Genomic DNA, 26622 nt, shown 5'->3' with positions numbered 1-26622 from the left:
GTGTCCACTGACACTGGACCGAACCCACCGCCCCTTTAAAAAAAAAAAAAAAAGTGTTCCTGTATGAGACATGGAAAAAACCTAGACTAGGGTTCTGCAGTGGGGATTAGCAAACCGTGAACCTCAGCTCCATAAGACCCCTGAGCGCCAGAGAGGGGCAGGGCCGGGGCCGTGAAGGACCCCCGCCCCCCACCCGCCACCGGCCAGCGCTGCAAAGGCCACCGCGCCTCAGCTCCCGCAGGCCCCCGGCTCCGCTCACCCTCGATGGAGATGACGTGCTCCCGGATCTGGTTCTGCAGCGCCAAATCCTCGATTCGCTCGATCAGGTCGTAGATGGCGTAGATGTTGGGGTGTACCGACTCGAAGCGTTGGATCTCGGCTCGGATAGCGGCCGAGTTGGAGAGCGCGAACTGCTGGGGGGGCCCGCCGGCCAGCTGCTGCGAGGGGCCGCCACCCCCAGCTCCGGGCCCCGCGCCGCCGAACTGCCCGCCGCCCCCCGCGCCGCCGCCGCCGCCGCCGCCGCCCCCCGGAGCCGCCAGGCTCTGCTGCTGCTGAGGACTCTGGCCCCCGCCCGCCTGGAAGTTCATGGCTCCGGAGGCGCGGGGCCCGAAGCGGCGGCGGCGGCGGCGGCGGCGGCGAGCAGGCGCGCGGGGCTGGCGGGACCCTGACTACGAAGCGCGCGGCGCCGGTCTAGCGCATGAGGCCCGGAGCCGAGGCCAGAAGGCGCGGCCGCGCACGCTGGGGCCGCCGCCCGGCGTTTACCCGCGCTGAGATCCCGCCGCCTCGGAGCCGCCTCCAGCGGCAACAACAACGGGACCGGGAGCGCGCGGCCCGGGCCCTCCCCCAGCGTCATGCGCACGCACCGCCGCCCCCGCCGGCTCCGGCACACGCAGCCGAGCCCCCCTCCCGGCCGCCCCCGCCCCTCCGCTCTCGCCGGCGCCTCAGCCTCCACCCCCAAGAGCCGCGTGTGGGCCGCGCCGCGCGGCCCCACCCACCCGCGTAGGCCCTTCCGCCCGCCCGCCCGCCCCAAAGCTAGGCGCCTCGAGGGCCTCCCGCCTGGGGACACGACCACGCTGTTCCCACGTCCGGCCAGCTGTCATTGCTACCTCTCTACGTCGTCGCTCTAGGCCCGTGTGGAATCCTTGGGCTCCTCGGAACTGTCCCCTGTGCCTGAGGGTGCTGATAAGTGGGACTGATTGGCCAAGAAGCTCGTCCAGCTCCTGTCTCCAGGCCTTGAGGTCAGCCCTAGGGATCTTGCCAGGGCTCTCTTCCCTGACTCTCTGCCCACGCCACCCCCACCCGGTCTCCACTGTCCCAGAGAGACTGGGGCAGGCTCCCCGTTCCTATTTCCAGTTCTCCCTCAGAGTTTCACCCAAGGGCCCCTGCAAGCTTGAAACAACAGCATCCCAATTCTTATCTCCCAGTGACAGCTCTCTCCCAAAAGACCCTCCCTGCCATACTGAAAAGGGTCTATTGGTTCATTAAAGAAACTCACCAGAACCCACATGGGTCTCAAAATTTTTCTTGACAGACCTTGTCTTTTCTTGATAGACCTTGCCTATCCTGTGCCTTCCTGGGGCCAGAGATCGCCCTTCAATGTCCCAGTTCTTCTGTATTCCCATTATCAAAGTTGTCTTCAGCTGTGTTTAACCCACATCCTCAACACAGATCCTCAAACCTCCAGGAGGTGGCATGTGCAAGGAAATGACCCTGTGGAATAAATCCGCTAGAGGATGCCAGGTATCATGATGTACACGTACATTATCCCAGCACAGGGGCCATACAGTAGGAGGTTAGTTCAAGGACATTCTGAACTACATAGGGAGTTCAAAGCCAACCTGGGCTTTATGAGACCGTTTTGTTGTTGTTGTTGTTTAAAAAAAAAACGAAACCAAAAAACAAAAATAAAAAAAAAAAAAGAATAATAAAAAATAAATAAATAAATAAAAACGAAACCAGCTGAATCTGAGTACATGACTAAAGTCCCGGTGTTAGGAAGGCAGAATCTAGATCACCAATTCTGTCTCAAAAATGAAAAGCAAAACTAAACAGTGGTGAGGTGCACACCTTTAATCCCAGCAGAGGCAGGGGCAGCAGATCCATGAGTTCAAGACCAGCCAGGGCTACACAGAAAAACCCTGTCACAAGAAAAAAAAAAAAGTCGTCTTATGTTTGAAATAATTATTATGCTATATCAGGCATAAATGTTTCAAGGTTTCTATAGCCCTCATCGAATTTTGATGTAGATTATGGTCTTTGTGCGTTTTGTCTTTAACTCAGTACCCCTGAGCTTGGACACCAACAGACTTCAGAGACGCAAACCCACCCTTGGTCTGACCATTAATACAAACTTAAAACTTTTAATTAACTTAATCAACATAGTAATCAATACTATCTTAAGGGGTCATTTCACCACTGATACATGCCCTGCACCCCTTCTCTCCTTTGGTCCTAGAGTGGGTCTGCTGGACCTTACTAACCATCCTTGGCAAATGCTCTACACATAGCTCTGTGTGTGTATGGTGTTTCCCCTGTGTGTGTGTGTGTGTATGTGTACATACATGTATTATGTACAGACAAGCACCTGATGCCTGTGAAGGTCAGGATCCTCTGGGACCGGAGTTACAGATAGTCTTGAGTTGCCATGTGGTGTTATGAGAAATGAGCCTAAGCCCTCTGAAAGAACAGCCACTGCTCTTAACCGATAAGCCATCTTTCCAGCCCACACGTCATCTTTTTTACACTCATTTCCACTTCAAAGGGCAACTTGGACTTTTCCCCAAAATAAAATTACCTAGTATTTTACTTTTTACACACCTTCCCACATTTCTCTTAGTTTCCAAAGGACCAGGCACAAACCAATCAACTCCAACTATTGATTGATGCGAGCCTCTATCTGTATGATGTTAGGAATGTCTCGTAAACTTTCTGGTCTTAATCTGAAAACTGAAGTAGTTCAACAAAAATATAGCTTTTCTCATAAAAAAAAAGTATAGTTCTACTTTACAGTTCTAAAACTAATATTAATACTCTGGCCAGGTGGTGGAAGTGCATGGTTTCAATTCCAGCACTCAGGAGGCAGAGGCAGATGGATCTCTGTGAGTTCAAGGCCAGCCTGCTCTACATCAAGAGTTTCAGGTCAGCTGGGCATGGTGACGCATGCCTTTAATCCCAGCACTCGGGAGGCAGAGGCAGGTGGATTTCTGAGTTCGAGGCCAGCCTGGTCTACAAAGTGAGTTCCAGGACAGCCAGGGCTATACAGAGAAACCCTGTCTCGAAAAAACCAAAAACCAAAAAAAAAAAAAAAAAAAAGAGAGAGAGAGAGAGAGAGTTTCAGGTCAGGGCTACATATAGAAACCCTGTCTTGAAAAATAAAACAGGGGCTGGTGAGATGGCTCAGTGGTTAAGGGCACTGACTGCTCTTTCGAAGGTCCTGAGTTCAAATCCCAGCAACCACATGGTGGCTCACAACCACCCATAATGTGATCTGATGCCCTCTTGTGGTGTGTCTGAAGTCAGCTACAGTGAAGTTATGTATAATAATAAATAAGTCTTTAAAAAAAAAAAAGAAAGAAAGAAAAATAAAACAAAACTACAAACCAACAAACCTATAGCACCCCTGTTAGATGCTTAGAATTGGCAGCAAGAAGTTCCCCAGAACTTGAGAGGGAGATGCTCCAAAGTGCTTCCCCAGCCACCAGCACATGCCTACTTTAACATTCATTGATTGTCTGTCTGCATATCTGTTCCTCTACTAGTATATATCAGTGAGGGCAAGGAGAGAAAGCACTATATGCCTAGTAACTTGCATAATACCTAGTATATACTCAAATATAGCATAAATGAAGAAATATGAAGAAACTAGAGAGAAATTAATTCCTTACTTTATAAATCCAAACTGGTATGCCCAAGGCAATATTTGATCTGGTCTTAATCTGAAAACAGAAGTAGTTAAACAGAGGTCCCATCCGTAGAAGAGCAGAGTAGGTTATCTTTAGTTAAGACTGGACTGGATGGGGCTGGAGACATAGCTCAGGAGTTAAGAACATTTGCTGCACCTGTTGCAGTTGTTGCTCTTGCAGAGGACCCTGATTCGGTTCCTAACACCTACATGGCTCCAAAAAACTGCCTATCACTGTAGTACTAATGACTTCGTCTGACCTCCAGAGGCGCTAGGCTTGAGTGTGGTGTACTTATATTCAGGCGAACACCCATACAAATATGATATACAAACCCTTGTTTTTAAAAACTAATTAGAGACTTGTTCTGCAAGCATAAGGGCCTCCATTTGACTCCTCAGTATTCATGTCAGAAGCCAGGCATGGGAGCCGCTGCCTGTAACCTTAGCATAAGAGAGCAGAGACAAGTCCTGTATGGTATGTGTACACTCACATGTATGTATCACACACACAGACAGACATGCATGTGCAAACTCCCAAGTCAAAACTGGTCTGTAAAATCTGGGAGTCAAGATTTCTGCAGCTATTGAAGTCAAAGGAATAAGGAAAAATCTACAGAGATTAGCTGTCACAGATCCATCGCTATATCCTTTATGTGGAAACACTTTTTTTGGGGGGTGGTGGGAGAATAAAACAGGGTCTTTCTAGGTAACCAAAGGTAGTCTCAACCTCCTAGTCGTCCTACCTCAACCTCGCAGTGCTGGGATTACAGGGCTATGTCACCATATTTAGCCAGTTTCTCAGTTTACGATTTGGTGAAGCCAAAGCATTAATACGAAGTGAGCAAAATACAGTGACATATATTTTACAGAGCTGTCATGCTTATTTAATAATAAAATGAGTTTCTTCTTTCCAACTGACCTAGAAGATTTATACTTGCTCAGAGATTAAATAACCCACCAGAGATTACATAGCTGATGAGTGTCTATGTGAGACCTCAGGGTGTACACTTAGTTCCAAAGTCTATGCCATCTTTTTGATCTCATTGGGGGACAGTGCAGCAGAGGCCAGGAGACAGCCGGGGTTAGGCACTCTCCCTAGCAAGTGGGGCAGGCAACCTACACCTTCTCGGCTACAGTCAATTTAGAAAACCAAGCTGCTTTTTGGCGTCCACTGTGACACAGGCTAGGCTGGGTAGTGGCCACCTGCGCTTCCCAGAGCCTTCATCACTGCATCACCAACGCGGGTGCTCTGACATGCTGCAGGCTGACGTTGGTATCAAGAGTGCCAGATGCTCCAGCAGCTGACAGCGGAGATAGTTTCTTGCTGCTGACCAAACCTCTGTGGACAAGCAGAACCCCCAGGGTCCTCCCCGTGGGCCCATCGACCATCCACCGGTACCGGGAACATCTGGTGCAGCCCGGCACGTGGGTTCACAGGGAGGAGGGCGGGAACTAAACGACGAACTACAATCCCCACAATGCTCCCGGGCCGCGGCAGCAGGGAAGGAGAGGGACCTCAGGTGTTTGCGACCTCGGTGCCTTCGGCCCGGAAGTGCCCGAGGAGCCGAGATGGAGCTGGTAGAGCTGGGCGGTGAGTCGTTGTGCGTGGCCGCGCCCACCCGGTCGCCCCAGGCCACAGCTGGGCCCTGCTTGCCCCGCCCCGAGATCGCTGGTGCCCTCCAGTAGTTCTGGGGGGCGGGCAGATGGGAGGAGTGATGGAGCTGTCGTGGGGAGGGCTAAGTCTAGGTTCTCCCCGAGGGATCAAGGGTCTGGAGACCTCTGGGTTTGGCGCCCAGGAGGCACTGAGTCGGACTGCTGCGGGGTGGGCTTTGGGTGGACCCAAGAAGGTGCCGAGCTGAAGAGACAACTCCCAAGACTCCAGATTGGCCAAGGGTGGAGTTTGACGTTTGGGGTTGTCTAGGAAGCTTTGGGAAGTGGTCTGTGTTGTGGGTGGGGTTTGGGTAAATGGTAAGGGGGAGGTCAGGGGGCTATAGAGACACTTTTGTCAGAGAAACTTAAGCGACAGGGCATCAGATGAACTTTGCTATAAATAGGTGAAGGAGTCAACTTTGGGATGAAGTGAACCAAAGAGTAAGTAAGCTTTTGGGTAAAGTTTGATGAAGGTTTAAGGAGAGGGTTGCTTAGAAAAGCAAGGCCCTTTCTTGAATGTAGGGTTTGAGTGAATTGGGAGTTGAATGAAGATCTAGAACTCAGATAGCAAAGTTAGGACTTGGAATCTGGTGATGGAAAGGGACATTACCCAAACGGCAAGTTTGGGACTACAGGACGCTGTATCCTGAGTGCGCAAGCACACACAATAACTAGGACGGTTGAAGTTGGAAGGACTCCTGAGCAGAAAGGAGCCCCTCACCAATTCTTTGCACCCCTCTAGCTCCTTAGCACCTCTGGCAGCAGCGCGGGTGCCATGGCCTTGATTGAAGGTGTAGGCGATGAGGTGACTGTCCTTTTCGCGGTGCTTGCTTGCCTTCTGGTGCTGGCCCTCGCCTGGGTCTCAACACATACCACTGAGAGTACAGACCCCCAACCACAGCCGCCGGGGACCACAGCACCAGCACAGCCCAGTGAAGCCATGTCAGCTACTGACAGCATCAGAGAGGAGGCCCCAGGGGCTGAGAGTCCCAGCCTGAGACACAGAGGTCCATCTTCACAGCCAGAGCCTGACACAGGGGTCACAGCATCAACACCTCCAGACTCTCCACAGGAACCCCTACTTCTACGGTTGAAATTTCTCAATGACTCTGAGCAGGTAGCCAGGGCCTGGCCTCAGGACACCGTTGGCTCCTTAAAAAGGTAAGCTGGGAAGAGGATAAGAACAAAATGCCAAAAATGGGGTGGATGACTATAGAAGGGCCACCCTATGAAGATCTCCCTTATTTTCTGTTTGAGAAAACTGTCTCCTCAGGCTATACACCATTCCTGTTAACCTGTTCCAACCTGTCCCCCAGAGGCCAGGATCTGGGTGGTCAGGTGTAGGGGTGGGTGAAAATTGGGATTGATCCTCCGAACAACGGACCAGGAGTGCCTGAGGCCTGCTCTCTTACCCAGGTCCCTCTCTCCTCAGGACCCAGTTTCCAGGCCAGGAACAGCGGGTTCGGCTCATCTACCAAGGTCAACTGCTAGGCGACGACACCCAGACACTAGGCAGTCTCCACCTGCCTCCCAACTGCGTTCTCCACTGCCACGTGTCCACGAGAGTCGGTCCCCCACATCCTCCCTGCCCACCGGGGTCAGAGCCCGGCCCCTCCGGGCTGGAAATCGGCAGCCTTCTGTTGCCCCTGCTGCTCCTGCTGCTGCTCCTGCTCTGGTACTGCCAGATCCAGTACCGGCCCTTCTTTCCCCTGACCGCTACCCTGGGCCTGGCCGGCTTCACCCTGCTCCTCAGTCTCCTGGCCTTTGCCATGTATCGGCCGTAGTGCCTCCACGGGCTTTCGGCAGTGTAGCCAGCCCCTCTGGACCTCATTCCCCAAGGCGCAAAGGGAGCTGCTGTCTGCCCAGGCCCACTTCACCCGCTGCCTGTCTTTTCCCACTACCGTGGAGCCCAGCTTTGCGCCGCAGAGGACTGCGGGTGTTAGCGGAGGCCGCTCCATGCGATCTCCATAGCTCGAGGCCATCTCCTGGGGCTGCTGGACCTCCGCCTTCGCTGACAGTGGGCTCTTCTGGATCAGGCACTTGCTGTCGCTGCCTTGGCCCGGCCCAGAGCCGGGGCACCCCAATGGGCCCATCTTAGTGTGCTGACAGAGGATCTATTTACTTCTAGTTTCAAACAGTTGCCTCGGCCGAATTGGAAACTGGTGGACTGGGAGACTGGTGAAGGGGAATTGAGAGGGGCAGAGTTGTTTTCTGGAATTTGTGCAGATTAAAGAAACTGTGACGTTTTCATACCCGGTGTGTCTGTGTGTTGCCTGAGGGTGGGGAGCCCTTGTTCTAGGAGAATGGAACCTGCCCTGGGGCCCGGGGTGCGCAAGCTACCCCAGGGCTGGAGAGCGGACCGCCGCTCCCCGCACCTTTCTGCACGTTCCCTCTGGCCCCGCCCCCGCGACGTGCGCACTTCCCGGAAGCGGAGGGCGGGGCTCGCGACTCCTCCGCTCGCAGCGCCTGCTGGGAGCCACGTCTCCGCGGCCCTGGCGCTGGGCTGCGATTGGCGTCCGGGGGCGATCCGGGGGCTGCTGGGAAGATGGCGGACTCGGTGGCCCGCTGATGAGGAGGCCGCGGGGGGAGCCCGGCTCCCGGGCCCCGAGACCAACTGAGAGAGTGACCTACGCGGGGCCCGGGGAGTCATGTAGGGTGGCGCCTGCGGGGCGGACCTCGGGAGGGCGGCGGGAGCTGGTGTTAGTGGTGGTGACCACGGGCTGCTAGCCGACCGGGACCGGGACCGGGACCGGGGCCGGGTGTGGGGGCCCCCTCCCGCGGACAGCAGCGACGCGGCGCCTTGGCAGATGGCTCCCTCGGGCTCGGCGCGCGCCCTGCGAGCTTGCGCTGTGTTCTCATTTCACTAGCGAGGAGGCTTAGGCAGAGAGGCGAAGACATTAGTCCAAGGTCACGCAGCTGGTAAGTGGGAGCGCCCGGCCTGGGACCCCGCACCGACCCGCTGCAGAGCCTGCGTCCCACCCACCCCGCCGCCGCCTCCTCCTGCGGGACGGGAAGGTGGTTGTCAGGGCTCGTCGCCCGGACCCCCGGGGCTCCCAGGCTGGGTGCGACCACTAGCCCTGTGAATGACCTCAGGCTTAACCTCTCCGCCGCTCTGGGCCTGTTTCTCCGCCTGTGAGATGAGGTAACAGCCCTCATCGGCTTGCACGGAGCATCGAAGGAGATATGCATGTGAAATGTGAATAGAATTGCACTGAGCACACTTAAAGAATTAGGGTTTCTGTGTCAAGGGGCAGGGTGGGGAAGAATACCAGGGCAGTTACACGGGATTTTTTTTTTTTTTTTTTTTTTAACTTCAGGCCCTTTGTATGGGGAGTCAGGTAAGGACTAGATAGCATATTTCCCCTTGGAGGAAACCTCACCTGGTTTTCTGGGCCACCCCCCTCAGGGTCTCCACCACCCAGCTCCATGCTTCGAATCCTGCTCTCTGCCCAGACTTCCCCTGCTCGGCTGTCTGGCTTGCTGCTCATCCCACCAGTACAGCCCTGTTGTTTGGGACCCAGCAAGTCCGGGGACCGGCCTTTTGGAGGAGGCCCTGTGCAAGGCCTTCAACGGCTTCTGGAACAGGCACGGAACCCTGGGGAGCTACTGCGATGGCTGAGCCAGAACCCCACCAAGGTGCGAGCTCATCACTACCCCGTGGCACTCCGGCGTCTGGGCCAGCTCTTGGTGTCTCAGCCTAGGCCCTCTCCTGTGGAGCAGGCCACACTGCAGGACTTGAGTCAGCTCATCATCCGAAACTGCCCCTCCTTTGACGTTCACACCATCCATGTGTGTCTCCACCTTGCAGTCTTACTTGGTGAGGAGGGTATTGGAAGGTGTGGGTGTTTCGGGAAGAATAGAGGAAGAGAGAGCAATAGAGGACTCAAGCCATTGATAACACTCACGTTCCCATCCACCTCCCCAAGCACATTTGCTGATTGCTCTCTGTATCCATGGTGGATGTCCAAGTCAAGCATCTTTCTAACTGCCGGGTACTAGGTTCTCCCTAATACAGTGCTCTAGGAAGCCACAGAGGTACAGTCTGTTATACTCCGCACAAGGTGACTTTCGTATAAGGCTTTCCCCACACACTGTTGATACATCATGTTCACATGATACCATATCACTCCACTGAAATCAGTATTTTTCCATTCAAGAAACGATGACAAGGAATTTGGGGACTCATTCACTCCACTTGGCAAGATGGCACACCCCAGCTCTCTTACCAGGATGGTCTTCATCCCTCTCCCTCTCAGGCTTTCCATCAGATGGACCACTCCTGTGTGCCCTCGAGCAGGAGCGCAGGTCCCGTCTCCCTCCAAAGCCGCCCTCCCCACATCAGCCTGCCATCTATGGTGGTCAAAGGTTGGAAGCGGCCCTGAGCTGCCCCCGTTTCCTGCAGTACCCTCGTCAGCATCTGATCAGGAGCCTGGCAGGTGCCAAGGGTTGAAAGCAGAAGGGAGGCAAGGGATGAGATGGAGCCGCTGGGATGAACCACCCGGGCTGGAGTACAGTCTAGCCCACAGGAGTCTCCCTTGAAGACACTGTATGACAGGCTGTTCTTCACAGAGGCAAGGCCAGAAGAACTGACTCCTCATGTAATGGTGCTTCTGGCCCAGCACCTGGCCCGGCACCGCTTGCGGGAACCCCAACTTCTGGAAGCCATTGCTCATTTCCTGGTGGTTCAGGAAGCCCAGCTCAACAGCAAGGTGGGCTGGCCTCCCACCCTTCCATGTTTCTCTGAGTTGTTCTCAGCGACTTGGTCAGGCCCAGCCCCTATCCAGCTTGTGTGGCCTCTGGAGCAAGCATTCCAACTAGGCTGTGCTCTCCACCCCAGGACATCTGTCTCTTGCTCACTAGTTGTCCAACTCCCATAGTCAGTAGAGTAGTATGTCTAAGGCCCTGAAGCTTTCCAAAGCTCCTGCATAGCTGCCTAGTTCTGCTCTACTTCTGTGAGCCATATCTCACAGTTATGTCCCTACTGTGGTATGTAGCTCAAGACACTGCTTAAGCTGTAGAACTTGGGGCGAGTGCTGATATGGACGGCGTTCTGCCTTGAAAGCAGTTACTGACTGAACCGGGCCTCCCTGAGATTGTACCTATCAAACATTCCAGAGCTTGGCATAGTGGCATGTGCCTTTAATCCTGGCACAGAGGCAGTAGCAGGAGACTCTGGGTTCGAGGCCGGCCTGGTCTGCATAGCAAGTTCCAGGTTAGCTTTAGAGACATAGAAAGACCCTGTCTCAAATGGGAGAAAGACGCAGAGCGGTGTTTCCTGCTGGATAATGCTGCCTGTTTCTGCAGGCGGTACAGAAGTTGGTCCTGCCTTTTGGGAGGTTGAACTACATGCCCCTGGAGCAGCAATTTATGCCCTGTCTTGAGAGGATCTTGGCTCGGGAAGCAGGGGTGGCACCCTTGGCCACAGTCAACATTTTGATGTCACTGTGCCAGCTTCAGTGCTTGCCCTTCAGAGCCCTGCAGTTTGTCTTTTCTCCCAGTTTCATCAACCACATCAATGGTATGCACACAAAGTGGCTGGTGGGGCCAAGAGCTGTAGGGCGGGGGCATGCCCAGGTGTCAGCCGCCCAGTGTCCCCCAGTCCCTGCTTCCCTACAGGCACCCCGCCTTCTCTGATTGTGCGACGCTACCTCTCTCTTCTCGATACGGCTGTGGAGCTTGAACTCCCAGGATACCAAGGCCCCCGCCTTCCCCAGAGGCAGCGAGTGCCCATCTTCCCACAGCCCCTCATCACTGACCGTGCACGCTGCAAATACAGGTGAGCTAGGGGAGGGGCAGCCCAGGAGCAGAGTAGGAGAGCCAGAGCCAATGGTTCCTGACAGAGGATACCTTTCCTCTACCACTGTGCTTTCATTTTAGTCACAAGGACATGGTAGCTGAGGGACTGCGCCAGCTGTTAGGGGAAGAAAACTACCGTCAGAATCTGACGGTACCTCCAGGCTACTGCACAGGTGAGGTGTGGAAGGGAATGGGTGGTCCACAGCTTAAAGCTGTAGTAAGGCTAAGGCTTATCTACCCTGCAGACTTTCTACTCTGTGTGGGTAGTTCTGGTGCTGTGCTACCTATGAGGACGCAAGACCCCTTCCTGCCCTACCCACCACGGTCCTGCCAACAGGGCCAGGCAAACTTTAACTCCACACCCCAAGACCCTGCCCAAAGGTAAGGAAAATGAAACAGGGTTGGGAGCCTTGGTTGCTGGTCCAACAGCAGCTGAGCCAAGTTCCCTGCTCTCCAGGGTGGTGCTGATGCTGCGAGAACGCTGGCATTTCTGCCGAGACGGCAGGGTGCTGCTGGGCTCTCGGGCCCTGAGGGAGCGGCACCTGGGCCTAATGGGCTACCAACTCCTACCGGTGAGAAATTGTCCCACCCCACCCATGTGTGTTCCTGTGGCCAACCCACTGCAACCTGTCTTCTCTCCACAGCTGCCATTTGAAGAGCTGGAGTCTCAAAGAGGTCTGCCGCAGCTCAAGAGCTACCTGAGGCAAAAACTTCAGGCCTTAGGTCTTCGCTGGGGACCTGAGGGTGGGTGAGGGGGTACACACAGGGTTCAGGATGGATCCCCTATGGGGAGGAGGGCGGACAATTTGCACTTTGGCTCCCTGTTATTTTTTTCATTAAAATCCCTTTCCTTCCTGATGATGAATCTTGTTTCTGGGATAACTGGGCTGGGCCACCACCTCTTTCCATTCATGACCCTCACCACCAAAGACACAAGACCAAGCCTAGGTTGGGGTTGAAGCACTTTACTGCAGGGTAAGGCGAAGGGGGCTTTAAATTATTCACTTAAATAAAAATGAGGAGGGGAGCCCCAGCCCCCACCCCTCAGTCCCTCTGCTGTGCCTCTGGACAGCAGCTACACAGGCATGGGCCCCCTGCCCCTCAGTCCCTCTGCTGTGCCTCTGGACAGCAGCTACACTGGCATGGGCATCTCGTTGTACTCATCCACACCTTCACACTCATCAAATACTGGCTCTGCCTCATTAGCATCCAGCTGTGAGGAGACAGAAAGGAGGGAAGGGTTGACCTTTATGGAATCATGGGAGGATGGAAGGAAAAAGAGAAGAGGGTGAGGGATGCTTACACATTTCATTTCTCGCTCAGTGAAGATTCGGGTAAGTACCACCATGCGCAAAGGCACTGTGAGGATGAGGATGAAGGGGAAGGCCAGGGAAGCGGCTGTGGACATGACCGCCCAAAGCAGGGCCAGACAGAGCAACTGCAAGGCAGTGAACAGGTGCATCCGCATGGTCCGAACCTGGAGGCAGAGATGAGGTGAGCCTAGACATACATCCCAGCCAGCCAAGAGGACGAGTGTTCTTCCCCTCCCCCTGGGAGATGAGGACTACAAGGATTTCCAGACCTCCTCTGTACGGGCTGGCCAAGGCTGCCCTCCAGTGCAGGAACTAACCTTTTTGACATAGGTGACATCTGGGTGGTGTTTGGGCGGCATGAGTAGCAGGTGCAGCCGCTCGTAGAACTGGATCCCATTGAGGGAGGTAACTCCCATGTACAAGAAAATGCCAAAGAGCACAGCCAGGGGGATCTGCCGCAGGAGGTCCCCAATGACCATGGAGAGGCCTGGGAAAGGGGAAGAAACAGTTGGTCCCCTCCATGGTAAACCTGGGGACCCCCCATGGAAGGTGAGGTTCAGAGTATGGGCAGCATACCCACAAGCAGGGCCACCAGCAGCCCTGTCACACGCTGTTCCTTGACTTCCTGAATCTTGGGTTTGTCCCCAGGTGCCACAGCCTTGCTCATGACAGTGAGTGCGTTGGCATGAGTGACAGAGCGGACAGTGGCAGCGGCCAACCAAGGCAGGCCAAAGAGGGCACAGATGCCACCCATGGCTACAATGAGCAACAGGTCAAGGTGGAAGCCAGAGCCCTTCTGCAGCATCCTCTCTTTCTTGGAGATGATCAGCCTGGGAGGAGGGAGGCATTGTGAAACCTAGGCTACTCCTGGCATGGGAGATCATAGCATTCCAGCATGGCCCAGCTGCTTCTGGTGGTTTCTGTCCATTCCACTGGGACTGTACCTCCATAACAGAATTGAACTTTTGTCCTTAGCCTGTGCCTTCAGAATTTCTCCTAGCAAGCCCTGCTAGGCTAGCCTGCAATACCTGTGCCCTGTCTAACCCCCAGCTAACATCAGTGACATTTCTGTTACCTGGAAAAGAAGCTAGTTAGCCTGGCATTCAGAGCCCAATGGCAGTAGGTCCCATATCCCTGCATCTGGGAGGACCCTACTCCCTTAGCTAGGATGGCTCACGTGGTGATCTGTGTCTCCATGAAGATGAGGATAAACACCAGAACAGCAGGCAGCAGGCTGGCCACCATCATCCACACAGGGAAGGGAGTCTTTTCTCCGAGGGGGTTGATGACCCAACCCCGCTTGTCTGGGGCTGTCACTGAGAATCCACTGGGCACACTCAGTTTCTGCAAGGCAGGGATAGTGTGCTGTTACATGGAGGGTACTCAGTGGACCACCAGAACAGAAGGGGTGGAAACAACCCATGCCTTACCTGGGTGTAGGTGTCCTCAATACTGTAATCCACAAGCACCATGATGAGGATCGCGATGGGTACCCCAAAGTCCCCAATTACCCGCCGGATCTAGGAGGGCAAGCACCATGCTCAGAGGCCTTCTATCCCACGCAATTCCCCAAGACGTCCAAGCCAGCCTTTCCTGTTTCCAGCTCCTCCTCTGCAGACCCACATACCCGGCCAGGGAAGAACCGGCTGTTCTTGAACTTGCGCAGGAAGAAGGCAATGAAGAAAGTGCCCGCCATTAGCACCAGCGATAGCAAGGCTGTGTTGGGCTGGCCCCGGGGCCTCTCCTGCCCAGACTGCCCAGAAGTGCTGCTGTTGTCTGGTACCAGCATGGCTGCTGCCCAAGTCATATTGCTGCTGCTGCTGTCTGCCTCCGAGTCGTTGGAGCCTGAGCAGCCGTGGAGGGGGTGCTCCTGGAAGATCTGGAGAGGTCACATAGGACCACGGGCTGAGCTGGGGCCAGGCAGGATGTTGTTGGGCTACAGCCTGCCTTCTAGAAACTTGTCTTAGCAGGTTAAGACAATGACTTAGTGCTTGCTTCAGCAGCACATGTACTGAAACGGGATACCGAGACAATCAGAATGGCCCTGTACAAGGGATGATATGCAGCTCTCCAGTGTTCCATAGTTTTAAAAACTTGATCTAGTCTATTTTAACACTAAATCATTATCTCAAAAAGGTAAAAAAAAAAAAATGAGGTTACCATCACAAATTCACATGCACGGGGTCTGACCATAGATACACAAGGTGTGAAATGTATGTGTGGAAACTGCTTTCACTTAACTTAGTTCATTGGTTTTTGCACTAACATTACTTTTTTTCTTTTACTTTATTACATTTTTTTAGTGTGTGAATGTATGCATGCATGTATGCACATAGGTATGTATGTATGTATGTATGTATGTATGTATGTATGGGCATGCATGTGCCACCCATGGAACCCATTGTAGAGGTTGCAATGTCTTTTGGGAACCAGTGCTCCTACTATTAGGTGGGTCCCAAGGATCAAATTCAAGTCATCAAGCTTGGTGACAAGTAATTTCACCCAGTGGGTCATCTTGCTGGCCCTCTACCAATATTTCATTTTCCCTTTTTAAGACAGCCCTGGCTGGCCTGGAATTCACTATGTAGACTAGGCTGGTCTCAGACTCACAGCGACCTACCAGTCTCTGCGTCCTCTGATGGAGTGCTGGGATTAAAGGTGCACTACTGCACCAGCCCCAATATCTCTAAACGTACTCAGCACATGCTTCTCAGTTGATTTTATGAGTCCAGAAAAACCCAAATTACATTTCTTTAAGCTTATTTTACTATTATGGCATTCTGACTCTAGTTTTTAACTTTTTCTGGAGTTAAGAACCAAACGCAGGGCCTTGCACTTGCTAGGCCAGCACTTTGCCCCTGAGGTAAAACCCTAGCCCCTGTTATGGCATTCTGAGAAGTAACTATCTTCTCCCTCTTCATTGGCCAAAGGCTGCAGGGGCCATGTCTTGGAGCAGCTCCTTAAATGTCATTATCTATGGATGACAATGTTTCTCTTCACTCACGTGCCTCTTCAGAATTTCAGATTTTTAAAAATGTCAAATATTTTCATAGTCACATGTAGATATCTAGAAAATATTCAGAGACGCTGGAAACCAACTGTTCAGTCTCATGTTGAGCAGGCATGATGTTTATAATAAAGAATTTGAGACTGAAAATGAAATCAAAGCAAAGGACCTAGTTGAGACTAGGTCTGGTATAAGCAAGCACAAAGCTGCCTCAGACAGAGAGGGACAGGAGTGGGAGAGCCAGAGCCACCGCTGGGCTCCGAAGGCTGAGGAAAGGAACCCTGAGCATGGAGGCCCGGGACTCTTGAGACGTTTGTGAGCTGGGTATCCACACCGTGAGTGAGTGTACTGCCTCTGGGCCCTCAGTTTTACGTTCTTGGATTCTAAGTGTGTGTTGTCCTTGTTATTAAAAATGTGAATTCGGAGCCGGGCGTGGTGGCGCATGCCTTTAATCCCAGCACTTGGGAGGCAGAGGCAGGCGGATTTCTGAGTTTGAGGTCAGCCTGGTCTACAGAGTGAGTTCCAGGACAGCCAAGACTACACAGAGAAAGCCTGTCTTGAAAAAACAAAAACAAAACAAAACAAAACAAAAAAAAGTGAATTCGGGGCTGGATAGATGACTAAGTGGTTAAAAACACTGACTGCTCTTTCAGAGGTCCTGAGTTCAATTCCCAGCAACCACATGATGGCTCACAACCATCTGGGATCTGATGCCCTTTTCTGGTGTGTCTGAAGACAGCAATAGTATACTCACATACATGAAATAAATCAATAAATCTTTTTAAAGAACATGTGAGTTTTTGAAAAGGTTGCTCAGTGATGAGGTGGCCACGGGAGGGGCTGGGAGTGGGGGTGGGGTGGGGGGTGTGGGCGGAGGCCAGCTGTAGCACTGTCTCATCTCTGCCTGCCGCACTCCCAATGGGCTTCCTGTTCCACCCACCTACTTCAACCCTCTCTTGACTCAATGTTACTCTGCGCTCATGAACAGACTCCAGGGGATGTCAGAATTGGCCTGACCTGTAGTCCAGAAGGAAGAACCAAAATATAAGACATACACAGACATAAAATGAGAAAAGCAAGGGCAGGCAGAAGCCAGCAAAATGGCTCAGTGGGTTAAGATGCTAATCTGAGGTCCATCAAAAGGTGAAAGAGTGAGCCAGCTCCCTTGGGTTGTCTTCTGAACTCCACACACAGAGATAATAAATAGAACTGAATTAAGGACAAGACAGGATGCCCCAGGTTCCTTCGTACCCCATGCATGCCTACCTTGATCAGCTTATAGAAGGTCTCGTAGATGAAGATGAGTGATATGAGGAAGGCAAAGATCTCCTGGGTAAATCGGGAGACAAAGCGGACCAGGAAGCTTCCCTCCAGAGCCACCATGAGCAGGGCCAGGAACACCAGCCAGAAGCCAATCCACACTCGGCCCACTAAGTACTCCAACTGGTTGCTACTGCAGAACTGAGTAGGAAAGGTGGGAAGCCCTTAGGGGTGCCAGGAACCATGTCTGGGAAGGATGGTCAAGTAGGACAGAAAGAGCTCTTACTGAGAAGAAGGCCTCCTCGAAGACCAGCAGAGGCCCAGAGAAGCCGATCACCAGCAGGGGCTGAGCCCCCAGCAGGCAGAAGATCACTCCCTGCAGTGCTGTGGACATGATCAGCTCTGACACTCCTATCAGGTCCTTTGTCTTCTCCCCTGGGGGGGAAAGGAGCAAGCTCAGTACCTGGTGGCCAGGCCTGTGCACAGCTGCCACTCCCACTAAAACCTCTCCTTACCCAGCAGCCCCCCAAAGGTGATGGCAGGAGACAGGGCGGCAAAGTAGATGAAAATAACAGCAGCCAGGCACTGGGGGTCAAGTGCGTCGCGGAAGTCACTTAGGTAGTGGGGGTAGCGCCGCTGCACGTCACGGATCAGCCCCCCAAAGGGCCGGCCTGTCCTCCGAAGGGGGTCATCTTCAGCTGCACCTGCCACCTCTACCATCTGCAGGAGCGCTGCAATCCAGGTCTCCATCAGGGCGCCTGTGGCACCCCCCACCCCACCCCCCCCAGGCCCTCCTCCATAAATGCACATCATACTGACTACAGACGAGGCAATGTAGTCGGCTTCTGGTCAGGTGCCTACAGGCCCATCCACTGCCCAAGAGCTCCCTCCTTAAGGTAGTGTCACCTGGCCCAGGCCTACTCAGGCGGGCGTACCCTTATCTTGGGCAGACTTGGGCTCTAGCCCAGCCCCAGGGGGCAGCAGGCGGCCCTGCTCCTCTCGTTTCTTTAGCATCTGGCGTTGGAAATGGGCGACAGAACGCAGCAGCTCCTCGCCCTGCACCTCGGAAGGCGGTAGCACAACACTGCAGTCCAGGAAGGCATTGATAGCAGTCAGCAAGTCGTCTCGTTCATCCGCCAGGTAGGCCGCCTCGTGAAATTGCTGCCCAAGCAGATCGGGATCAAGGAATATATAAGAGGGAAGCAGAGGCTGGGAACTGGGGCTGTACAAGATTAGTGGCTGGGGCACAGTTACAGGAAAGGGTTGAAGGAGAAACAGCTGACCTTGTCAGACATGAGCGTGGAGATGGATCGGCCGATCTCATGGTAGTCCATGTTAGCACTGCTGGGGCCCAGCAGCAAGAAGAGGAAGCGCACAGGCACAGGCACCTCTAGCACTGCATCCAGCTCCACAGCCTCCCGCAGCCGCACGAAGGCCATGGTAGGGCGGGAGAGGAACTCCACACAGCCTAGAGATGTGGAACTGCTATGGGCAAGCGCAGGGGCAGGACCCCTCCAATTTTTGAAGTCCTGGACAGCCCCAAAGCCCAGCTGCTGATACCCACTAGCTTCTCTTCACATACCCACGAGGACCACGGTCGCTAATACCCACTAGCTTCTCTTCACATACCCACGAGGACCACGGTCGCCTCCGCATTCTCAGGGATCTTCTCCAGCAGCTTTAGCTCATGCTTGGACTTGGAGCGGGTAATACCTGCAGGTGGCGCTGGGGGTGGTAGCTCACGCTGGGGGCCGGGATGGGAGGAACAGGACAGAACTCAGTCCAAGCAGCACCCCCCACATGCCTAGCTGCTTTTCACATTGGGTTTGCTCAGACCCTCCTGCCAGCCCCTAGGCAGGACCCATTTCCCCTTCACCTCTCTATCCACCTCCAGTCGGGTCTCAGGAACACCACCAATGAGAGGCTCAGTGACATGAGGATCACTCTCGGTCCCCTGGGCATGGTGATGCCCCAGTAGAGAGCCTAGAGAGCCCGCTGAGATGTTTCGGGGGAAGGAGAACTCTTTCTCGTCACTTGGGTGGCTAGTAGACAGAGGACACTGAGCGTCAGGAACGGCCACATTGGGGCTAGGGCCAGGCAGGCGGGATATGGCTGGGTTCTCCTGGCCTGAAGGCCATACCTGTGCTTCAGCAGAAGGGCTCGTAGCACATTGGCTCTGTCCTCTGCCTTGATCTGGTCAGAGATGACCATCTGCTCCACCACCTGATGGGCCACCCCAGGCAGGGTCTGCTGGTCGAGGTCTAAGAGCACAGCTCCTGCCAGAAGGTGGTAGAGAGAACGTGTCACCCCAGAACTAGTAGCAACAGTGGGGAGCAGAAAGGAGGGAGAGTGGAGACAGGCTAGGCAGCCAGGTAGTGTAGGCCAGGGCCTGAACTTGAGTGCCAGCTCTGCTCCTAAAGCCTCTGCCAACTTATCTTTCTGACCTCTTTGTCCCCGTCCTTTCCCTTCCTAGGAATACTACATGAGGCCCCACTGAAACTACCACGATTTAGTTTTCTGATGCCCTAACCAAGAAGCATTTAGCTTAGGTGACCCAGGGCACCCACTCTAGCTATGTCCTTTTTGATGTTAGAAAACTATTCCTGTTATTAAGCCACAGTGCTGCCTCCCCATGATGTTCCCAGGGTCCTAGATCTCTCTCACGTTCCAGCTGGCCTGTGGCCTTGTCCACATGGCAACCTGGGATCTACGGAAAGTTCCCAGACTTCCTGCTTCACTTCTGCAAGCCCAGTGGGCTTTCAAAGACATATAGAAATGAAACTCCTTTCAAAAGCTACCAGACACTTATCTGGCAAGGTCAACTTTCCAGAACAAAGACCTAAGGAATAAATAGAAATAGATTCAAGTGCTTCAGAGCAGACAAAACAGCCTAGGAGATAAAGCTCTCCCTCTGGTGTTTCAGCCAAAGCCCAGACACCTCACTTGCAGGCTATTCGCTTCCTGTTTGGAAACAATTCCAACAACAGAGATCTTAGTCCTCAGCTGCTAAGAAACAACCTTTCAAAGAACAACTGGGAGTGACTGCCCAACAGGAAGGAGGAAGCAAGGGCACTGGAGTCCCGCACCTACGGTTTTTAGAGAAGTTTAGACAGCCTTACAGGTTAGGTAATATTCCCAGATCCTCTAAGACATGAAAGAGGCTGGGTGTGGTGGTACATGCCAGTAATTCCAGGACTCAGGAGGCGAAGGCAGAAGGATAAGGAGTTCAAGGTGAGTATCAGCTACACAGTGAGTTCAAAGTTAGTCTGGGGTATTTGAGACATATCTTTAAAATAAAACATGCTAACAAGGCACGCCAAGAATTTCAGTCATTTTCCATAAAAATGTTTGCTCTCAAGTCATTTTAGCACCTAAAGAGAAGCTTCAGTTACGGAACTAGAAGCAAAGAGTCCTGTAGTAGGTAAGCTGAACTGTACCATGGGCCAGAGTCCTGCGGAGCTCCAGGAGGCTACGGAAGGACAGTGAGGCCACGTGAGGCTTCCCCCAGCGCTCAGTCTCTTCTTCCACATCCTCCTCAAACTTTATCCAGCGGGCTGTCTCCCGCCACTGAGGTTCCTGGTTTTTGTCCAACAGCAACTCATTCAGCTCCACAAACACCTTGGGACAAGATGAGAAAGCGCTGCGGGAAACAGAGGACGCTGGGAACCAACCTCTGCAGAAGCGGCATCGGGAGGGGGAGGGTCAGGGGACCACGGGCCATGGTGAGGGTGCGCAGGCATGCATCAGATGTGAAGTTCCCTCATCTGTAAAATGTCCATGGCGGACAGAGGACTGAGTCAAATATGTGAACGGGACTCATAGAGCCAAGTGGAGTCCCCATGCGAGGAAGCCATGGGCTGCTGGAGACCTATACAGGGCTGACAAGACCAGCAGCAGTTGAGTGGAGGAGTATTTCTGTAGTGCCAGCCCCCGGACACAAGAGCGCTGAGACAGAACTGCCTTGAGTTTGTGGCCAGTCTGGGTTCCACCATGAATTCCAGGACAGTCTAGACTACAAAGTAAGACCCCCATCTCTCTCAGCCTCCCTCCTTGAAAAAACTGCAAGTAAGAATGCCAGGGGACAGCCACCTCTCTAGGACAGTACCAGGGTGGTGGCAGGAAAGGACTTGCTGAGGGTCGGAACAGGCTCTAGCTGGGCAGTGGCCATCTGGGTGGCATGGGTACAACATGACCTTGGACTGGACACTCAGCACAGTTGCAATTTACTATAGTGCTATTATGCTTCAATAAAAACATTAAAAACGACACACACTATGCCAAAGTTCAGAGCCCTACACTCTAAGATGGGCAGTGTCCCTAAATAACAAAGTAACCTTGCTTGGCCAAGGAACAGAGCTGGTTTATGGCTGACACCACCTGGCCTACCTAACCTTCACCAGCTGTTGGAAGGGTCAACTGAGCAGGGAGGTTGGGCTTTGAAAATGAGGTGTTACATGGAGGGAGCCTGAAGGCTCTTCTGTATTTCCTCCTGCAGACCACTTACTGTAGCCGGCCAGCAGATGGCTAGGGTACACACCTCACTGAAGGCTCATCTCTGAAGCACAGCACCACACATGCGGTCATACTGCCCTAAGGATGCAGTCAGTGGGCAGCTATCCCTAGTCGAGGCAGCTCTGGGGCACCATGTCTGCTCGGTGGAAGGGGAGGAGATGAAGACATGACATAGACAGGTGTACCTCATGGGGCTTATGTGGAGCCCGTGGCCGTGCCCGAGGTGTGGGACCAGGCTCTCGACCTTCCCGGGCAGCCTGTGTAGACCCTTTGGCATTCTTCCTCACCAAGTGTCGCCGTACCCCAGGAACATCCTCAAATCGGTGACCTGGGGGCGAGTAGAGAACTTACTTTTCTCATCCTGTGTCCCACCAAGGATGAGGTCGCTGTAGGCCCCAGCAGCACTCACTTTTCATGAGGTCAAGGTCGGCTGTGGCCAGTGTCTGAGCCTCACTTTCATCAGTAGGGACCCTAGGCAACAGCGCCTGCTCCACCCCTGTCATACTGCCAATTCGTCTTCGCTCCTGAAGGTTGTAACTTCGATGTCCAGGCTGGGCTTTGGTCAAGGGACGTCCTGCAGCACCTCCATCGTCACCTCCAGCTGTGCCACTGGTCACCACCACCATCTCCCCCACCAGAGTTCTGCAGACAGAACAGCCATGAGCCCCCAAAGACAGCTTCCTCCCTTGGCCCCGTCTGGCTTCCACTCCTGGAAGGCAGGCATATAGGAAGACAGGCTCTGATAGCCCACAGCCAGGATCTGCAGCCCTGCTCTAGCCTTTCATAGCTCCACAGCCCCAGCAGTTCCACAGGGTTCATCTGGACAGAGCCCTTCCTCACAATGTGAGCAAAGGCCAGCATTGTTTTAGAAGGTAAGATTTAACCTAGTATTTAGCAACATTCATTCATTCATTCATTCATTCATCCATTCATTCATTCCCTTGCCCCTTTAACCTGGAACTGAGCTTTGAAACTACAGCAGACACCAATGCTTTGCCCCTCAGAGACACCCCAGCGAACTCTCTGCCAACACCAGCATCCACTCAGCCCATGGCTTTGCCATGCCAGTCTTGCCTGCTTCTTTCCTTCCTCAGTGCCAGGCTTTCCCTGTGGCTCCCACCTGTTCCCCTGCCAGCCTGGCATGCAGTGAGCCTATGAACTTGCTCTCTAGAGGGGAACCATGCCCTTTATTTCCATAGCACATCACACTGCCTGGTACCCAGAAAACAACAGGTCTGTGATAGTCATAACCTTGAGGTTTCATTCAAAGTCATTTCCTCCTGGGAGCCTTCTTTGGCTAGTGCCCCCAAACTCCTATCTACTACTGGTACTGACTCTGTGGGAGCTGGATCACTGGATGTAGTGGTGTTCTGTCTGCTACCACTTCATGTGGTGATACCTGCTTTCCCAGTGGGTGCACTGGCAGCTCCCAGAAACAAGAAGGGGCTCCAGCACATGCTTTGTCCTTAGTCCAGTGCCTAAGCCAGTGCTGGGGAAGGGGCAGCTTAGATTGCTAAGCTACTCTGGAATTCTTACCAAGGCCAGTGAGCTCTATTCTGTCATGCTGTCCCCTCCTCAGCATCCACTCAGGCCATGGCCTTGCTGAGAGGCCTCCCTGGTAAGAGGTAGGCCTGGGACCTAGCCTGGTTAGCTCAGGCCCTGTCACCTGTCACACCTCCTCCCTGCTCTAGTGAGAGGACATCTACTTGGGACACTCTGAGTATAGTGTACTTACCCTGTCTGTGCCCCTTTACTGGCCCGGGGAGCTGCCTCCTGGTGGGGCGTCTGTGTAGGGGGAGATGGGCTGGTTCTCTCTGCCTTCCTTTCTGTACCTTCATCCTCTTGGAGAAAGAACTGCAACAGCAACCCATATGGAAAGGTTAGGCCAGGCCAGGACCCTGCAGACCACTCCCCTCCCAGGGGCCTTGGTACCACTTACCTGGACTGCAGAGGGTGTAGCAGGAGATGGTTGTTGTGGGGGAGCTCTGAACCCTTCAGCTTCACTGGCTTCATCCTCATCTTCCTCCCCTTCCTCAATAGTGGGGGTCTCTCCAGTAGGAGAGGTTCCAGGGCGCCTCCGAGGTTTCCGTCCTGGGCCCTGGGGAGTCTTGCGACGGCGGGCATCAGGAGGCAGGTGGGTGGATAGCGGATGGTGGATATGGTGGGAGGACTGACGGTGGTCTGCAAGGAGGGGCTTGGCTGCATGCAGGCCCAGCATCCTCTCTCCCACTACTACCCAGCCCATTCGCTATTGGACAGCCTCCCTTCCCCGGCTGCCTCCTCACATTCAAAGTCCTCCTCTCCATAGCTGCGGCCTGGCTCTTCTCCTCCCCGGGATCCAGCCTCCTGGAGGATCTCCTCGAACCGCTCCACACCTAAGGTACGAAGTTCATCTTCCTCTTGCTCAGGGAACCCAGGTGTTCCAGGGCTCAGGCTCTCTGGCTCTGGCTGAGAAGGAATCGTGGAGAGAATACATGGGGTTCTCTGGGAATTGTACCCAAAAGCCCTGACCTGCCCAAGAACCTGAGATCCGGTAATGCCAGCAACCTATAATCTCCAATTCACAAACCGAGTCTTCATGTACGGCAACCTATCCTTTCAAATGCAGGGCCTAATCCCACATCCTCAGCAACTGGGATCTCCCATGCCAGGCATCAAGCTCCCAAGCATTTAACTCCCTTGTGTGCATAGTTGGGCCCAATCAACCCAGGGCAGGCCCACACTAGAAGACACCACCGAATTCCCCACCTAGCCCTTCTGCAACCAGGCAGAATGTGAACTTCCCTGTTCCTGTGGCAGAAGAAATTCCTTTGGCTGGAGAATAACTGCTGAGCCTTAAAAGTAACTTCTGAAGGCAGCTACGCTAACTGCCCAGAGTGATCGGAGTCAAATCTATCCCTGCCTGGACAGGAATGTATGTGCTTGCTTGTCCAGAAAGCCCCCATCCCCTTCCGTAGCAGCACACATGCCCACCCCGGCAGGGCAGGCAGGGCAGGATGCACTACCCTCCCCTAGCAGCCAGCCAGCCAGCCCCGCCCCTCACCCCACCTCCACTCCCCCCACCTGAGTCATCCTGCGGGAGTGCAGCAGCTGACAGCACCAGCAAGGCCAGTGCAGGCCAGAACTGCGGGAAAGCTCAGCCTGGCTATCTGACCAGCAGCTTGGCCCAGCAGGTCCAGCCCCCTGCCCACCCCACCCCCAGCAGGTTTCAGCTCCAGGCGCCACCACCAAATATTTGCTCAAGAGCTCCAGGACCTGAAGGGCATCAGGACCTCCAAAGTCCAGGGTATGCCGCCCCTTCCGTGGCAGTGCCAGCTGCTACAGCAAGGAAGAGCCAGGGAGGAGGATCGGTCTTGGGGAGACATGCAGGGGTAGATGTGGGGAACACAGAAAAAAAAGCCACCTAGGGCAGGCACGGACAAGGAACTGGAGACGGGAGGTCCTGCCTAGCCCATCCCTCTGCAGCTCCAGCAGACCATCCCAAGCACTTGCCCCATCTCCACTAGCAGCAGCTGGGCAGGAGGAAGCCGGCCGGCCGGGAGGCAGCAGCTGGGGAGCCAGCAAGGCACAGCTCCTGCAGAGCTGGTGGGGAGGGGGAACAGGTCATCTCCTCGAACCTGAGGTCGTAGGAGGAAGTCCATGGCGGCAGGGGTGAACCTAGAAGAAGGGGGAGGGCACCAGCCGGTGTCCCTTCCCAGTCACGTGCCCTGATGGGCCACAGTGACCAATATAATGCGGCTGATTGTGCCACCGGAGTTAATCATTAGACTTCTTAGGAAAATCAGAAGAGGGCCATGTGGGGTAGTGGCCACATTGGGGAGGGGGGAGGGCGGGCCTGGATAGCACGTGGGCCAGGGGCGGGGCCAGTCACTGCAGGCAAGCTCTAACTAGAGCCTTGGTGTGTGTGTGTGTGTAGACCTCCTTGGGGGCCTATGCAGCTAAGACCCAATCAAAAGTTAACAGGGTTTGAAAGCCAGGATCCTCAAACTCCCCAAACTGCAGCTAAACTATCCTTGACTCCTCAAACAAATGGAGGCCACCCATCCCTCCCCTTTCCCATTTCAGCATCCTCACACACTCTGCGAAGTCTGGGTGTGGATGGCTGTGCTTCTCAATCCAGCATAGCCTCTTTTTTCATAGTTTCTGCACCCCACCCCCACCCCCACCCCGACTGGAGCCTGGCCAGCTCACCTGCAGGCGCTGCTTACCGTGTGCAAAGAATCTGCGCCCGAGGTGGGGCGCCTGGGGGCGCTGCTCATGGCCAAGTCTTAGCCCTTCTCGCTGTCGCTTAGGCTTTCAGGGCAACGAGGTGGAGGCATAACCTGAGTGGGGGAAAAGGGCTAGTCACCATCGCTGAAGAGTAGGCCAGCCCCCAGCCCAGCTCCAGGAAGGAAAGGAGCCTCAGCTGTCAGCCACTCCGGTGTCTCCGACTGTACAGGAACCTTCTAGACTGTGCTATGAAGGGCCTCACAGTGGCCCCTTAGACGTAGCAAGAACAAAGAGCAAAGTATGTATAGGAAGAGAAGACCAGAGTTGTGGCTGGCACAAAGACAGCCGAGAGAACAGACGGAGAGGAAGGGAAGAGGCACCTAGGGAGGCAGGAAGGAGTCAAGGCCCGGCCCTGGAAAGAAAGGAGGAGAGATGAGGGAGGGAATGATAAGGGACAGAAAGATTGGGAGTGAAGGGCCAGGCAGGAACAGGAACCAGGGCCCCTGGAGATGAGCCCGAGACCAGAAAGGGGTGTGGTAGGGAGTGAGACACCCCACAGAGCAAGAGGGGTGTGGAGGCCAGGGCGCTGGCTTCCCAAACAGAAAGGAGAAGGACTAGAAAGAACTTTGGAGAGAACCCAAAAGGGAGAGCAGAGGTCCTGCAAGTACAGAGGGGGTGCTCCCCAAAGGCAGGCAAGCCAGCAGGACGGCCCTAAGACAGAAACAACCTCCCCAGTGCAGAACAGGAACCCAGCGCCACTCACTCAGTAGGAAGAACGGAGGAGCTGGACAGCTGGCTTATAATGGGGGAGGGGCACGTGACATCGTCAAGGGGGTGGGCACAGAAACCCTGATGGGGGCAGTCTCTCTATCCCTTCTGTCTTAGTCAGGGTTTCTATTCCTGCACAAACATCATGACCAAGAAGCAAGTTGGGGAGGAAAGGGTTTATTCGGCTTACATTTCCATACTGCTGT

At 54.1% G+C, this 26622-nt stretch overlaps 4 protein-coding genes across 13 annotated transcripts in view; 2 read left to right on the top strand and 2 right to left on the bottom strand.

The window, feature by feature from the left end:
• Agap3 (ArfGAP with GTPase domain, ankyrin repeat and PH domain 3) overlaps positions 1–609 on the bottom strand; it is a 50275-nt gene extending 49666 nt beyond the window's left edge. For both annotated transcript variants that reach the window (XM_029534402.1, XM_029534408.1), the window contains exon 1: positions 260–609. In XM_029534402.1, coding sequence (XP_029390262.1) covers positions 260–587 — 328 coding nt within the window. In that variant the 5' untranslated portion in view covers positions 588–609. The remainder of the gene's footprint in view (positions 1–259) is intronic.
• Positions 610–5392: 4783 nt separating this feature from the next.
• On the top strand, positions 5393–7800 carry Tmub1 (transmembrane and ubiquitin like domain containing 1). Of its 2 annotated transcripts, none has more exons than XM_021190989.2 (3): positions 5393–5492; positions 6294–6712; positions 6984–7800. In XM_021190989.2, exons 2-3 carry the CDS (start codon positions 6327–6329, stop codon positions 7333–7335), a joined length of 738 nt encoding a protein of 245 aa, XP_021046648.1. In that variant the 5' UTR covers positions 5393–5492; positions 6294–6326; the 3' UTR covers positions 7336–7800. The 2 variants fall into 2 exon arrangements, with proteins under 2 accessions (XP_021046648.1, XP_029391000.1); XM_029535140.1 differs by lacking the exon at positions 5393–5492 and adding an exon at positions 5534–5748.
• A 235-nt stretch (positions 7801–8035) lies between these two features.
• On the top strand, positions 8036–12383 carry Fastk (Fas activated serine/threonine kinase). Of its 3 annotated transcripts, none has more exons than XM_021189897.2 (10): positions 8036–8201; positions 8958–9368; positions 9808–9987; positions 10121–10260; positions 10856–11069; positions 11168–11327; positions 11429–11520; positions 11593–11728; positions 11805–11919; positions 11992–12205. In XM_021189897.2, the coding sequence occupies exons 1-10, from the start codon at positions 8120–8122 to the stop codon at positions 12097–12099; spliced, it is 1638 nt and encodes a 545-aa protein (XP_021045556.1). In that variant the 5' UTR covers positions 8036–8119; the 3' UTR covers positions 12100–12205. The 3 variants fall into 3 exon arrangements, with proteins under 3 accessions (XP_021045556.1, XP_029391269.1, XP_029391268.1); XM_029535409.1 differs by lacking the exon at positions 8036–8201 and adding an exon at positions 8208–8470 and having other exon boundaries at positions 11992–12383; XM_029535408.1 differs by lacking the exon at positions 8036–8201 and adding an exon at positions 8479–8693 and having other exon boundaries at positions 11992–12383.
• Positions 12297–26622, bottom strand: part of Slc4a2 (solute carrier family 4 member 2) — a 17517-nt gene continuing 3191 nt past the window's right edge. For 3 of the 6 annotated variants that reach the window (XM_029535404.1, XM_021190029.1, XM_029535405.1), the window contains exons 2-23: positions 25648–25761; positions 23725–23887; positions 23379–23620; positions 23175–23293; positions 21849–22081; positions 21625–21767; positions 20365–20545; positions 19068–19203; positions 18804–18969; positions 18557–18671; positions 18211–18395; positions 17863–18088; positions 17443–17658; positions 17214–17362; positions 16934–17128; positions 14288–14539; positions 14091–14180; positions 13838–14004; positions 13237–13490; positions 12978–13147; positions 12651–12824; positions 12297–12560 (exon numbers count right to left, since the gene is read on the bottom strand). In XM_029535404.1, the coding sequence (XP_029391264.1) occupies positions 12480–12560; positions 12651–12824; positions 12978–13147; positions 13237–13490; positions 13838–14004; positions 14091–14180; positions 14288–14539; positions 16934–17128; positions 17214–17362; positions 17443–17658; positions 17863–18088; positions 18211–18395; positions 18557–18671; positions 18804–18969; positions 19068–19203; positions 20365–20545; positions 21625–21767; positions 21849–22081; positions 23175–23293; positions 23379–23620; positions 23725–23887; positions 25648–25698 (3708 nt within the window). In that variant the 5' untranslated portion in view covers positions 25699–25761 and the 3' untranslated portion in view covers positions 12297–12479. Of the gene's footprint in view, positions 12561–12650; positions 12825–12977; positions 13148–13236; positions 13491–13837; positions 14005–14090; positions 14181–14287; positions 14540–16933; positions 17129–17213; positions 17363–17442; positions 17659–17862; positions 18089–18210; positions 18396–18556; positions 18672–18803; positions 18970–19067; positions 19204–20364; positions 20546–21624; positions 21768–21848; positions 22082–23174; positions 23294–23378; positions 23621–23724; positions 23888–24502; positions 24527–25056; positions 25189–25647; positions 25762–26622 lie in introns of those variants that run through there. The other 3 variants (XM_029535406.1, XM_021190030.2, XM_029535407.1) reach the window with 3 other exon arrangements.

The sequence above is a fragment of the Mus pahari genome, chromosome 2 (assembly GCF_900095145.1).
Source record: "Mus pahari chromosome 2, PAHARI_EIJ_v1.1, whole genome shotgun sequence".
NCBI lineage: Eukaryota > Metazoa > Chordata > Mammalia > Rodentia > Muridae > Mus > Mus pahari.
The sequence above is the reverse complement of the archived record's forward strand: the minus strand, read 5'-3'. Positions and strand labels throughout refer to the sequence as shown.

What these genes read in the sequence shown, in the direction of transcription:
- Tmub1 (XM_029535140.1), top strand. Translation starts at nt 5,605, where the DNA reads ATGGGAGGAGTGATGGAGCTGTCGTGGGGAGGGCTAAGTCTAGGTTCT. An exon ending in CTTTGGGTGGACCCAAGAAG is followed by an intron (nt 5,749 to 6,293) that starts GTGCCGAGCTGA and finishes GCACCCCTCTAG; the next exon opens with CTCCTTAGCACCTCTGGCAG. An exon ending in ACCGTTGGCTCCTTAAAAAG is followed by an intron (nt 6,713 to 6,983) that starts GTAAGCTGGGAA and finishes CTCTCTCCTCAG; the next exon opens with GACCCAGTTTCCAGGCCAGG.
- Fastk (XM_021189897.2), top strand. Translation starts at nt 8,120, where the DNA reads ATGAGGAGGCCGCGGGGGGAGCCCGGCTCCCGGGCCCCGAGACCAACT. An exon ending in CCCCAAGACCCTGCCCAAAG is followed by an intron (nt 11,729 to 11,804) that starts GTAAGGAAAATG and finishes CCTGCTCTCCAG; the next exon opens with GGTGGTGCTGATGCTGCGAG. An exon ending in TGGGCTACCAACTCCTACCG is followed by an intron (nt 11,920 to 11,991) that starts GTGAGAAATTGT and finishes TTCTCTCCACAG; the next exon opens with CTGCCATTTGAAGAGCTGGA.